Source organism: Cervus elaphus, chromosome 25 (assembly GCF_910594005.1).
Source record: "Cervus elaphus chromosome 25, mCerEla1.1, whole genome shotgun sequence".
Lineage (NCBI taxonomy): Eukaryota > Metazoa > Chordata > Mammalia > Artiodactyla > Cervidae > Cervus > Cervus elaphus.
The window spans coordinates 62,122,901-62,137,425 of record NC_057839.1 but is presented as its reverse complement, the minus strand read 5'-3'; the positions used below and the strand labels follow the sequence as shown (position 1 = coordinate 62,137,425).

General features: G+C 42.3%; 1 protein-coding gene across 2 annotated transcripts in view; it reads right to left on the bottom strand.

The window, feature by feature from the left end:
• Positions 1-14,525, bottom strand: part of CTNND2 (catenin delta 2) — a 1,061,406-nt gene that overhangs the window by 403,912 nt on the left and 642,969 nt on the right. For both annotated transcript variants that reach the window (XM_043887623.1, XM_043887624.1), the window contains exon 8: positions 11,576-11,770. In XM_043887623.1, coding sequence (XP_043743558.1) covers positions 11,576-11,770 — 195 coding nt within the window. The remainder of the gene's footprint in view (positions 1-11,575; positions 11,771-14,525) is intronic.

The window sequence follows — 14,525 nt, the reverse complement described above, 5'->3', positions numbered from 1 at the left end:
AGCCCCTTGATGAAAGTGAGAGTGAAAAATTTGGCTTAAAGCTCAACATTCAGAAAACTAAGATCATGGCATCCAGTCCCATCACTTCATGACAAATAGATGGGGAAACAGTGGAAAGTGGCAGATTTTATTTTTGGGGGGCTCCAAAATTACTGCACATGGTGACTGCAGCCATGAAATTAAAAGACACTGGCTCCTTGGAAGAAAAGTAATGACCAACATAGACAGCATATTAAAAAGCAGAGACATTACTTTGCCAACAAAGGTCCGTCTAGTCAAGGCTATGGCTTTTCCAGTAGCCATGTATGGATGTGACAGTTGGACTATCAAGAAAGCTGAGTGCTGAAGAATTAATGCTTTTGAACTGTGGTGTTGGAGAGGACTCTTGAGAGTCCCTTGGACTGCAAGGAGGTCCAACCAGTCAGTCCTAAAGGAAATCAGCCCTGAATACTCATTGGAAGGACTGATGCTGAAGCTGAAAATGCCAAGACTTTGGCCACCTGATGCGAAGAACTGACTCATTAGAAAAGACCGTGATGCTGGGAAGGATTGAAGGCGGGAGGAGAAGGGGATGACAGAGGATGAGATGGTTGGATGGCATCACCAACAGGATGGACATGAGTTTGAGTAAGCTTCGGGAGCTGGCAATGGACAGGGAGGCCTAGCAAGCTGCAGTCCATGGGGTCGCAAAGAGTTGGACACGACTGAGTGACTGAACTAACTGACTGACTCTTATTTCCTCCAACAACCCAACTAGAATAAACGTGCTGTCACTTTACAAGTGGGAAACTGAGGCACAGAGAGATGCTACAACTTGCCCATGTTTGCCTTATATTTAGGAGAGAAGGAATTCATACCCTTGAGCCCTGTTTCCCGAGTTTATAATTACAACTACCAGCTTTATAAACTGGACCAGGTTTATAATCTCAAATATGTGTATTACTAGAATACCTAACACAGTGAGAAAACTTAGAAAAATTGATGAGAGGCCTAAAATTAAGGGAAATGTCTCCCAAAAGTACAGAGAAGAGATGGGCTTATAATAAGGATCAACAACTTGAAAAATATAGGGAAAAACTACTATAATTGTGTGCAAATTTATACCATTTCTTATTTAATTGAATTTATTGATGTTCATAAAAATGTTTATTTCTGGGAAAATCAAGTGCTTTGAGTCTTAGTTTAATCAGTGATATTATATTAAGAAAAAAGTGAAATCTAAGGCAAGTAAACAACTTTCAGAAAGATCTTATTTAAAAACGACAATCACATTTGCATCATTTAACAAATGGCCTTTCAGAAGTATCATTCCTAAAGCCATAGTTTCGACTCCTCTTAGGTCACAATACATAGGGAACCTGATGAGAATTTCAAAATATAAAATTAGAATTCAAATTGATGTTGCAAAATTCAAATAAATTAGAGACTGATCAATGCAAGGAAAAATAATGCAAAATAGCAATACAAATGGGGAGAAAAACAGACTATTTTAAAGGGTAGATTATATGATCATGTGGGTCTTCCCAGGTGGTTCAGGGGTAAAGAATCCGTCTGTCAAGGCAGGAGATGCAGACGACACTGGTTCGTTCCCTGGGTCGGGAAGATCCCCTGGAGGAGGAAATGGCAACCCACTCCAATATTCCTGTTTGGGAAAATCCCATGGATAGAGCCGCCTGGTGGGTGAGCTACAGTCCATGGGGTTGCAAAGGGTCAGACACAGCTGAGCGACTGAGCATATATGATCATATATAGAAGAAAATGCATGAGAAACTAACAGATCTCCAACTCTCAGTAATACAATGATGTAATGCCTTATGTTTTTTTAAGCATGATGTAAAAGAATGATTTCAACAGAGAAAGACTGAATTCTCCCTTTGTGCCATGCCTGTTGAGACTGCGGTGTGGCTGATGAAGACTGTGACTCTCTATTAATACAGATACGCTGATAGTGATCACACAATTAACAGACTTTTTTCTTTAATACAAAATTTCGCTTAATTTCTGTCCTGGTATATGTTTTCTGTCATTTGAGTTAGAGTTCCATTGACCAAATCACCCACCTTAGGGGATTACTCTACTCAATTGAACCTTCTTATGGCAAACATTTGAGCTAAAGGGCGCTTTATCAGCTCTGTAAACACTCCGTTCTCATCTCAGCTGCTCTGCAAACAAACCCTTCTCCCCTCAATCAGCGCTTACAACTCCACACTTCTGGTCTCTTTGGGGAGATCTTTAAAGGAGCCTCTTTAGCAGTTGACTTGATCCTTCACCATTTCATGCTGTTCATGAAATTATCTGTTTTCCGTAGAGCTACACAAATAAAGGTTTAGTGTGTAGAGAGAAAAGAAAAAACAAACAGATGTTTTATGTGTTATGTTTGTTTGAAAGAAGGGAAGAGAGATCCTTTTCAATAAAAATCAAACATCCTATTTTGATGAGGAGGTGGTTACATGCATTATTTACTGAAAGAGGAAAAAAAAGAACAGAGTAAAATACAAGACTCTGGCACCTGAAGAAACTTGGGGGATGGAATATAAAGTAGGGTTCAACAGAAGAAAGAAAAACATTTATGGTTTTGTATTATTTATCTTTGCTTTCATGCATATTTATATAGATAGAAATATGAAAACATAAAATACTTTTACACGTGCTATAAAATACGAAGGTAGCAAACAACAAGCTAATTAAATAATATTCCTTCTGCAAGTTTAGAAAATAAAGATGGCTGAGGTGACAATGGGTCCAAGAAAACGGCCTATAATTTTTTTCTTTTTAGATTTTTTTTTTTGATGAGGTATGTTTCTAAAGTCTTTATTGAATTTGTTACCATATTGTTTCTGTTTTCTGTTTTTTTTTTTTTTTTTTGGCCATGAGGCATGTGTGATCGTAGCTTCCTGACCAGGGATGGAACCCACACCTCCTGTGTTGGAAGGTGCAGTCTTAACCACTGACTGCCAGGGAAGTGCCAGCCTATATACTTGTAAAGTTTTTACTTAAATAATAATGACTTTATCATTTCAGAAATGAGGAAACTTTATCTAATCTACTATATTCCTAATAGTATTATCATCTAGAACCATAAATCTTTCCAATTTTCTGCATTCTGCACAGGTTGATCCGAAGTAAGCTCAATGGAAAGATGTTGTGTTCAGTCGCTCAGTCATGTCCAACTCTTTGTGACCCCACAAATCGCAGCACGCCAGGTTCCCCTGTCCTTCACTATCTCCCAGAGTTTGCTCAAACTCATGTCCACTGAGTCAGTGATGCTGTCTAACCATCTCATCCTCTGTCGCCCCCTTCTCCTCTTGCCTTGAATCTTTCCCAGCACCAGGGTCAACGAAAAAATATCCAAGGGTAAACTTCACACAGTTCTTTTTAACTTCACGTGTCATTGTGTTTGTGGGGGAGAGGCACCTACTGCAGGGTTTTTAGCAGTAACGGGATCGTTATTAGTGTTGCTGATGACTGATGTTGCTGCTTGTCGCTGTTGTTCAGTGGCTCAGTTGTGTCTGACGTTTTGCGACCCTGCGGACTGCAGTCCACCAGCCTTCCTAACGTTGTTGCTGCTGTCTTTAAATTTTATCAACCGATCTACCAGCAACCACTCTGCTCTCCTTCGGCTGTAATTAGACTCTGTATTTCTACCGTTCTGGTGAATTGATATAGCTAAGAATCTGGAAGCTCTCCTTGGTTTCAAGATGATATTTATCATTAGACTCATTAAAAATTTCCAAATGAGTAATAACGTACCCCTGACTTTTTAAGACTTAAAAGAGGTAAAAATTTAAACTAAGAGGTTATAGAGGATCAAATCTGACTTGTTCTAATGGGAAGCAATCATTTTTATAATTTGAAGTAACAGCATTTAATAAGTAATAAACTGTTAATATTCTACCTTTCGTGGACTCAAATGATGATTTTAATTGAAAATGTTATTTATATTTTATTGAAGAATAGTAGTAAAATTTTATGAAAGTGAAGTAGATGTATAAACCCTCTATAACTTAATGAAGCAATAGCTATTATTGCAGAAAATTAAAATTTTAAAACAATGCTTTCGCCATCCAGGCAAATATTTTCATCACATTCTTCTTCCTTTTTTATTGTAATATTTGTCAATCTCATCAGGATATTTAGCAGATTTTCCCCTTGTAGTGTACCTATGATAATTCATTCTTTATTACAAGCTGACACTTGCACCATAGAAAGCTTCTTTTCCCCACTCAGGATCACATTTATCCAAGAGGAAATTCACAGGACTATCATCTCAGCAGATGTTGGCTATTTTTGCTAGTTCAGAAAGATGTTATGGGGGGTTGTCACAGTCAAGTATTTGTGTTAATCAAATGACTCCTAAGTTGACAGTCACTGAAATGCTTGAGTTTGAAATAAAAATCTGTGTTATTTAGTTTCAGTTTGATAGACTTCACCACACACAAATCCATGAGTATCACATAGTCTTTGTCTGGCTCTGCTCCTTTATATGAGCTCTGATTTGGACAAGCCCTTATCCCAGACAAAAGGTATGTTTTATTTAAACAGACACTCTAGTTAAAAGAATGCCTCTTCAAATTTTCACCGTGAGAAGTGAGGCCTCAGACACTGGGTGGATGGTCCCAGAAGAGCAGGTGGAGGTATTGGCTCCACCATCCCACTCTTCACTCACTGGCCTGGTCTCTCTGCTGCAGCCACGGGATCCAGCCTCCCTGTGCAGGGAGAGAGGAGGGATGCGTCTGGGGAGAAGGGCCCCTCTGGGGGCCCCGATGAGTGGGAATCACTGCTGATTTGGTAAGTGACCCTTTTTGGGGTCACTTTGCTGCTTTGGGGCCACCATGCTGCTTCCTGTCTCAGTCCCATCCTGGTGCATGTGGGCCACTGCTCTGCTATCTCTGCCTCCCTACAAAGACCACATCCAAGCCCAGGGAGGCTGGCGGGTCATCGCAGAGCCTGTTCCCTCCTGCTGGGACTGGGTGGTGCATAAAGGTCTGCAGGTCTTATTGCCAGCTAAACACTGGTACTTGTCATCTGCCTCTACAAGGATTAAATCACAAGATGCTGTGACTGCTGACCTTCAATGTCCCTAAGAGAGTTCAGGGTGGAGATCTGGAATGAGGCACTATGCTTGGGGCAGAACTGGCAGAACAAATCTTCAGCTAGTTATTTTCAGGAAATGGTTTTATGAGCCCAATCTCTTCGCATCAAGAAAAGCACCAAAATCATAAATGCTGACATCTGTTCTTCACAAATAGCAGCAACCTTCTGCAAAATGTATGCCTGATTGCATGTATTCCCCTTTCACTAAAATCACACATATACTGACTTTCCCCCATACCTCTTTGGAGAAGTTTCTCAGAGCTCTCTCAGATGCCGTCTCCCAGGCTATAGTCCTCATTTTGCCCCAAATAAAACTTAACTCACAGCTCTCTTGTTGTGCTTTTTGTTGCTATTGTTGACATTGTCCAGCACCGGCTGGGGTGCCTGAGCACAGAGGGTCAGAGTGAGGTCTGGGGTAGGGGCAGGAGTTGCTCTTCAGGCCATAATCCCTGGCCTAAGCGTGGCCCACGGAGTGCCACCTTGGCTGAATAGAATCCAGTTGACTTTGTGTGTGAGTTGTGAACCCTACTGTATGCGTCACCACCCACCAGCCTGCAGCAGAAAACAGGCAAGAAGTGAGATCTGCCAGTCCTGATCCTCCAACACGTACACAAATGTATACAAATGCATGTACATAAGTCTCTAACATCAAGGTTAGGTGACTTTTTGGAGACAAAACTGCCAACATCCATTGGATCATAGAAAAAGCAAGAGAATTTCAGAAAAACATCTACTTTTGTTTCACTGACTATGCTAAACCCTTTGACAGTGTAGATCACAATAAACTGTGAAAAATCCTTAAAGAGATGGGAATACCAGACCACTTCTCCTTGTCTCCTGAGAAACCTGGATGCAGGTCAAGAAGCAACAGTTAGAACCGCACATGGAACAACAGACTGGTTCCAAATTGGGAAAGGAGTACGTCAAGGCCGTATATTGTCACCCTGCTTATTTAACTTACATGTAGAGTACGTCATGAGAAATGCCAGGCTGGATGAAGCACAAGCTTGAATCAAGACTGCCAGGAGAAATATCAATAACCTTAGACATGAAGATGACACCACCCTTAAATAGAAAGAGACGAGGAATTAAAGAGCCTCTTGATGGAAGTGAAAGAGGAGAGTGAGAAAGCTGGCTTAAAGCTCAACATTCAAAGAACAAAGATCATGGAATCCAATCCCATCACTTAATGGCAAATAGATGGGGAAACAATGGAAACAGTGACAGACTTTATTTTCTTGGGCTCCAAAATCACTGTGGATGGTGACTGCAGCCATGAAATTAAAATACCCTTGTTCCTTGGAAGAAAAGCAATGACAAACCTAGACAGTGTATTAAAAAGTAGAGACATGACTTTGCCTACAAAGGTCCATATAGTTAAAACTATGGTTTTTCCAGTAGTCATGTATGAACATGGGAGCTGGACAAAGAAAAGGCTAAAGGCCGAAGAGCTGTTTCTTTCGAACTATTATTCTGGATAAGACTCTTGAGAGTCCCTTGGACTGCAAGGAGATCAAACCAGTCAATAATAAAGGAAATCAATCCTGAATATCCATTGGAAGGACTGATGCTAAAGCTGAAGATCCAATACTTTGGCCACCTGATGCAAAGAGCCAACTACTGGAAAAACACCTAATACTGGGAAAGATTGAGGGCAGGAGGAGAAGGGGACAACAGAGAACAAGATGGTTGGATAGCATCACCAACTCAATGGACATGAGTTTGAACCAGTTCCGGGATACAGTGAAAGACAGGGAAGCCTGGCATGCTGCAGTCCATGGGGTCACAAAGAGTCAAACACCACCGAGCTAACTGAACCACAACAACAATTCTTTGGTTAAGGAAAGCCTTGGGGACTTTTCTGATCACCCAAAGGCAGACTGTACTCCTTGTCTGAGTTAGTTTCTGGGATTGAAATTAGTCTTCGTAATAAAGTAACAGGGGTGAGAGGCCAACTATGGAAGCCAAGAAGGAGGGGTGGAAAAAGACGCTGTAGGTTGGGTGTAGGAGAAAAAGCTAAGTGAGAAATCGCCTTTGGTGGGGAGATTCAGGAAGCTTTAACCTGGCTCATCTTCAAGGACTACAGCTGTTTCCTGGTCTTCTCTGTATAGTCATCTCAGGGTATCTCTCAGTTCTAGTACAATCTATAACTCAGGATGGCCCTAGTGGTGTCTGGAGTGATGGAGGCCCAGGCTCAGTCAGCACAGGGTTGCGCAGGACAGGGAAAGAAGAGAAGCCACAGAAGAGGATGCCAGATAGATGCAGAGCTGCAGCACTGAGGACCAAGGGTGGACACCGTCCCACAGCCCCACTCCCTGCCCAGAAACCAGCAGAAAGACATACTGGGAGGAGCGAGGGGTCATAGTACAATCCTGAGCTATAGGTTATCCAGGAAAAAAACGAGAACACGTGTTGTTTTGTGCTGCTATTAATACTTTGTCTTCAGTTTTGTCTGGAATGTTCATTCAGCCTTTAACATACTATCTTCTTTTCCCAGTTCATTTTTTCACACTGAATGTCCTTTTCTGAAACTAAACTGAACACTTGTGAGGACTAGAAGTCAGTTTAAGCTTCTTTGGGTCTGGAGCCCATCAAGCACGTGGTTTGTCTTCAACGGATACTGACTGATAAGACTATAGGAGACCATGAGGCTCTCTAGATGAAAGTGGGTATATACTTATTTAGTTTTTGAATGAAGTCCTTTATAAATGCAAGGTCAATCGAAATGACTGCTAAGAGCCCAGGTTCCAGGGCAAGACTGCCTGGGTGAGAGGGTTTTAAAGACTGGCTCTATACAACCGGTGTGACCTCGGGCAAATCACTCAATGTCTTTATGTCTCAGTATTCTGATCTACAAAGTGATCATCATAATACCACCTCCTCCATAGGCCGGTTCTAAAGATTAGTAAATATATTCAAAGCATTTAGAACCATCCCTGAGAGTGGCAACAGGCTGTGTGCTTTTGTCATCCTGTCTCACCTACTTGATGTTATGGTTTTTCTATAGCAATTCAATGCTATAGAATTGTTTAGGACAGTACGCTTGACTTCATTCCTGAGTGGTGACTCCTTGAAGACTGGCAACTGGCCTTCAATTCCCCTGCCCCACTCTCCTCAAAGTATCTCTGGAAATGATCTACAGATGGAACTGAAGGACCCCCAGCCAGTGGCCTTACTTAATGGCAGAGAGGTAAGACTGCAGAGGCACCTTGGCAACCAGCCTGGGTCCAAAGTCCGCAGCCCCTGAACACTTCACGTCTAACAGGCCTCCTAAGACCATGTCCTCTTCTCATAAGGAATTAGGGTATTTGCTCTGGCTCTGGACGCTTCTAAAGGTCTGCACCAGTGGCAGCACTAACAGTGGGGTGCATATAACACAAGGGATGTGAAAAAATGACCCTCTGGATATGGGAAAGCAATCTTAAAGTGTTTCTTTATTAAAGTTTAATCCTGAATTTACTAGTCATAATTTAATAATATTGTATAATACATAGGCAATTCATAAGGGACAGATATGTGCACACTGTGTGCTTCAGTCATGTCTGACTCTTTGGGACCCCATAGACTGTAGCCCACCAGGCTCCTCTGTCCATGGGATTCTCCAGGCAAGAATACTGGAGCGGGTTGCCATGTCCTCCTCCAGGGGATATTCCTGACCCAGGGATGGAACCCACGTCTCTGACATCTCCTGCATTGGGAGGCAGATTCTTTACCACCATGGCCACCTAGGAAGCCCAAGGGAGAGGCATATACCTGGACTAAAGGCATTTTCTCAACCATGTGGGTTCTGATAAAGACAGTCCCTGGAGTTGCATGGTAAGCTGGGGAAGGGAAAGGGCTTGTGATGAATTCAGTGTAGGAAGGAGGAGTAATCTGAGCCAGTGGGAAGGAGAGAGAGCTTGTGGCTTTATGCCCAGGAGCTAGAGCAGTGACATCCCCCCACCTATCCTCCAGAGACCACCCCAGCACTTCTGGTAATTTCTGTAACCTTGTGTAAAACAGCACAGTTCCTCAAAAGTGCCTCAAGTTCAAAGATGTGGGCAGGAATGGTGTCTTGGACATCTGGATGTCACACCTCAGCAGATCTCGGCCGGGGCAAGAGATCACTGTTACAGGGAAAAGGCCGGGCAAACAGATTCTCCTGTCTGAAGCACTCAGAACACTTCTGCCTTCTTTCAGAGGAGAGACAGGAGAAAAATCACTAGCTCATTCATTCAGCCTGGTTCTCCTCTGATGACAGAGGCCAGGAGGCAGCAAACTCTTCCTGTAAAGGGTTGGAAAGTGAGTATCCACAGCTTTGACCGACCATATGATCTCTGTCACAGCGGTGACAGCAACTACAGATGATCTGAAAACAATTGGGTGTGGCTATTTATGGACTCAGAAATTTGGATTTCATAGGATTCTTACACATCACAAAATATTATCCATCTTTTGACTGCAAATCATTTTAAAAGGTGATGATCACTTTTAACCCACAAGCACTACTAAAACAGGTGACCAGATGGATTTAGACCATAAGCCACAGTTTGCCAAACCCCGGCTTAGAGAAAACACTAGTTTTGCTGTTGTCATTGTTTCTTTAAAAATGTGAACATCTTTCCCTTGTCTCTAACTTGGTGTTGATGAATAAAATAAAATACTTTTTCCTCTTGCAGTTGATTTTTCATTAAGCCCCCAGAAGTTTATCAACAAGAGCTAATTCTAAAAGCATATGAATATGGAACAGGGAACCAACATAATACCTTTTGTTGTCAGTTTTTCTTCAAATTAGATATTGAATGTCACTGAGATGGTTATCTTCATCTTTTATAAAATTACCTTAGCTAATAATATGCAACAACTAAATGCAAAAATAGTCCAGCCCCAGACTGAAGCAAATTAAGCAGGCTGAAGGTAAGAGAAACTCTGACAGAAGAATAAATGGGTATTCTTTGTATCTAAACCAAGATATGTATTATTAACACTGGATGGTACTTACAACATCAAGAGTAAAATAAAGGAGTATTTTGTACCTTTCTTCCTATGATAGAGTGAAATATTGAAATGCAAATATCAATAATCAGTTATAAAAGCAACTTAGCTTGCCTGGATTTCAAAACATATAATTTAGTGTCATAATGCAGTTTAACAGAATTCCTATGATCTACTTCTTCGGAACTGGAAGTTACAACAGTCTGAAGATGCAGAACCTGGTGCCAAGTCCTGGCCGACAGCTTCAGCATCCCCATATCCTGGCCCCTGACTGGGATAACATGTATGATTAGAAATGCAGGCAGCTCTAGGGTCTACAACCAGCACCATAATATTCTCTAAGTTTACTCAGCCACGGGAGGCTTTAGACCAAGTGCAATTCTCTGTATCTTCTTAATTATATTGATTTTATAGTTAAGCTAAGTGTTCTCCAACAAATTTAATCGTGACCTTTAACTAGCTATTTTGCAAACAGCTTCATGTTCTGGAAAACACTTGTCCTTCTTCACGTGGCCTGCGGTTGTGTTCAATTCAAAATATATATTTAATCCAGGAGAGCTAGAGAGTTGAACCATATATGCAAGTGCCAGTGACCAACCGCTAAATAATAATTTCCTATGATTCAGCCTAATAGTGTACATGAAGTAAATTCTCAGTTGGCCTTACCAAATATGCTACATTTTTAATAAACATGTTTTTTTCCTCCCAAGGTTGCCAAAGATGTAGAAAAGTGTTACTAACTTAATGGTCTTCAACTGCAATTCCATGGACTGTAGCCCTCCAGGCTTCTCTGTCCATGGGTTTCCCAGGCAAGAATACTGGAGTGGGTAGCCATTCCCTTCTCCAAGGGATCTTCCCAACCCAGGGATCAAATCCAGGTCTCCTGAATTGCAGGCAGATTCTTTACCATCTGAGCCAGCAGGGAATCCCCAAAACAGGCATACTGTACCATTAAAAATACACTTACCAGCCTTAGGTAAGTACATATGTCTTTATATGTTGTGTGTTTTCTTAAAGCATTTATGCTCATTAAATACATTAATAATGGTTTACAAAAAAATTAGTACTACTACTTTCAATTTGCCTGTGTGACAAATTACGCTAACCCCCACCCCCCCTCCAGACTTCTTTCATTTTACAATCTACTCAGGGAGCTCAACTGGAGTCATATTTGATTTTTTATCATCATCAGAAACATTACTGAGAAAAGCAGGTCATTTCATAATGCTCCTGAGGAGAAAGGACACCAACACACATGTGTACACACACACACACACACACATGCATGCATGTACACACGCACACACACACACCCCTTTCACAAGGGAGTGTTATTTAAGCTTCCAAGCAGACCCGCCCGTCTGTGGGAGGGCCACACCACTACAGACAGACCACCCCTCTGTGGAGGGGTCCCCCTGGTGTGGACAGCCCCACTCTGGGACAGACCACCCCCCGGCCAGGCCCTCCCCGCCCCCGTGGACAGCCCCCGGGGGTCCTGAATACACACCTGTGCTTGTGCGGTACGTGCCCGTGTGTGCTGGCGGCAGAGGGTCCCCCTGGCTCTGGCTGAGACTCCTCATGGGGGGCTTCTGATAGACGCGGTCTTCATAGATGGGGTCGATGTGGTGCTCCGGGGACTGCAGGGCCCGCAGCTCGGGGCCCAGGTGGCCGTGCTGGCTGCTATACGAGGCCCGGGACCCAGCTGCAAGGAGGGAACAAGGAGACGGTCAGACCCGCCCGACGTTCAGACGGAACTTGGTTTACCAAGGCATGTTCAAATTTGGGGAGGGGGACAGAAACGTTGAAATCTGCAGAAAATCCAATGAACGGCGCGCAAGAGTTCAAGCTTGTCAGCTTATCGGCATCACCCAGCCGCTTCGCTGTGCCCCCGAGCCTGATCTCTGAATATGGGTGATAATGACGCTGAGATAAATCCACATTGAACAGGGCCAGCGGAACACATTTTTCTCAGCCTCACGACCGGAGCAGGTTTCCTCACTGAAGAAGCCAGGCAGACTGAAGTCACCCCTAAAAATCTCTCATTAGTCCACAGTTCTTGCACCTGAAATTTTACGGTAGCCTTTCTTATTCAAAGTATGAGCAGGTGAATAAGCCACGGAGGCAAGCCATCTTGATGCTGTTCCAAAAAGTGGACCAGAACTCATCCTCATCAGTGGTTTTTCTCTGGACAATGAATGAACCAAAATGTTCAGCCTTACAACAGCCTAAATCCCTGAGAGAAGCAGATTTTAAAGAAAAAAAAAAAAGGTTTTTAAGTGATATTTCCTTACCCTTACCCTCCAAATGGAAAGATCTGCATCTACTCTACCTTCCTCTGAAACGGTTCAAATGGTTGCCACAAACTGGCTTCATTGCTGAATTGAGGCTACACATTATTGTAAATCCTAATTTGTGTCTGTACTTTTTCTTTTTCTTTTTTTTTGGTTTAGTGTTTTTTGCATTGTGTGGGAAGGGCTGCAGCTTTGAAGCAGTGCTGTGGACCAGGGAGTCTGCACAAGAAGAGCAGAGTCTTAGGAGGGCTAAGAGCTTGAGCTGACACACAAGAAGATGTTGATTGAGAGTGAATATTTCATCAGAGGGATGGCCAGAATCCCAGGCGCAGACATGCCAGGGCACTGCCAGGGGAATCATCTCCGTGGGCACAAATGGAGTGGAGGACATCTAGGGACACTAACGGGGCACCAAGGAGAGATGGCTACCCAGAGACGGTGAGGACAGAACCACACAAACCCAAGTGAGGCCACAGATGATTTTAGCAAGACCCTTCAGATAAATCTCCAAAGCTAGTAGTCTGCCAGGTACACCTGGATTTAACTGTCAGCTGCCTTCAAACAGTCCCAACTGGGAACCCTCCATCTCAGCTTAAAGGAAGAGGGAGTTGCAATTCCTTGATTTTAATGGTGTTTGTGGGAAGCTGTCTCTCTCTGTCCTGCCGGTCCACCACCTTCACTGCTGGCCACTTGAAAGCCAACATCTTCGAGAAAACCAGAACTGAAAGAGACACGTGCACCCCAATGTTCATCGCAGCACTGTTTATAATAGCCAGGACATGGAAGCAACCTAGATGCCCATCAGCAGACGAATGGATAAGGAAGCTGTGGTTCATATACACCATGGAATATTACTCAGCCATTAAAAAGAATTCATTTGAATCAGTTCTAATGAGATGGATGAAACTGGAGCCCATTATACAGAGTGAAGTAAGCCAGAAAGATAAACACCAACACAGTATACTAATGCATATATATGGAATTTAGAAAGAAGGTAACGATAACCCTATATGCAAGACAGAAAAAGAGATACAGATGTATAGAACAGAATTTTGGACTCTATGGGAGAAGGCGAGGGTGGGATGATCTGAGAGAATAGCATTGAAACATGTATATTATCTGGCGAAACAGATCACCAGTCCAGGTTGGATGCATGAGACAAGTGCTCGGGGCTGGTGCACTGGGGTGACCCAGAGGGATGGGATGGGGAGGGAGGTGGGAGGGGGGTTCAGGATGGGGAACACATGTAAATCCATGGCTGATTCATGTCAATGTATGGCAAAAACCACTACAATATTGTAAAGTAATTAGCCTCCAACTAATAGAAATAATTGGGAAAAAAAAATAAAGCCAACATCTTCAATGTGCAATGATTGGCTGCTTCTTCAGGATCGTCTAACCCCAAAGATTTTAATATTCTTGTCTAGTCTATTTGAGGATAAAGCCATTCAAAAGTTTTGAAACTGCCAACAAATGTTTCGCTAGTGTGTTTCACATAGGCTGCTTTACATTTAAATCAACAGAAAACAGAGGATTCCAAACGACTGGGGCAAGGTTGGGGCTTCTATGAATTCAATCTTGGTAACAATCACTGAATGTTTTGAGGCAAGGGAAGAGAATAAAGTTGGCAAATTCTTACCTTTCCTTTTGCTAGTAATTAAATAAATTATGGTTTAGACAGCGTTCCAATGAGTGATAGATTCAAAATAACTGTTTTGCATAATTAGGTTCATTGCATCTGATTTATCAAATGCCAACATCACAGTGAATATTATCTCATGCTGGTATTTTCCAGGAATATATTTAAGTATGATATGCCTTGAGTTCCTGCTGTCAGTTCTTCCTACTTCTGAAGGTTTTGATAGTATTGCCAAGGACTTACAAGTGTAAAAAAAACTAGGAAGCAGTCATTATATCCAAATGTCGTATAGTTAAATAAAAGTTATTAATCGTAGATTTAGAGTTTTAACCTTATTGCTGTTCCTTGATTCTAAGCAGTTAAAAATAGCCAATGATGAACAGTAAAAGGACCTGCTGATCTTTTAAGTTGTGACATGAGCTGAGGGTACGTACAAAAACCCTCTTCTGATAAATGGGCATTAAGAAATGTTTACTCTCTTACTACGTGCTGGTACTATGAAAAATGCAATAGTAAAATTATTAAAT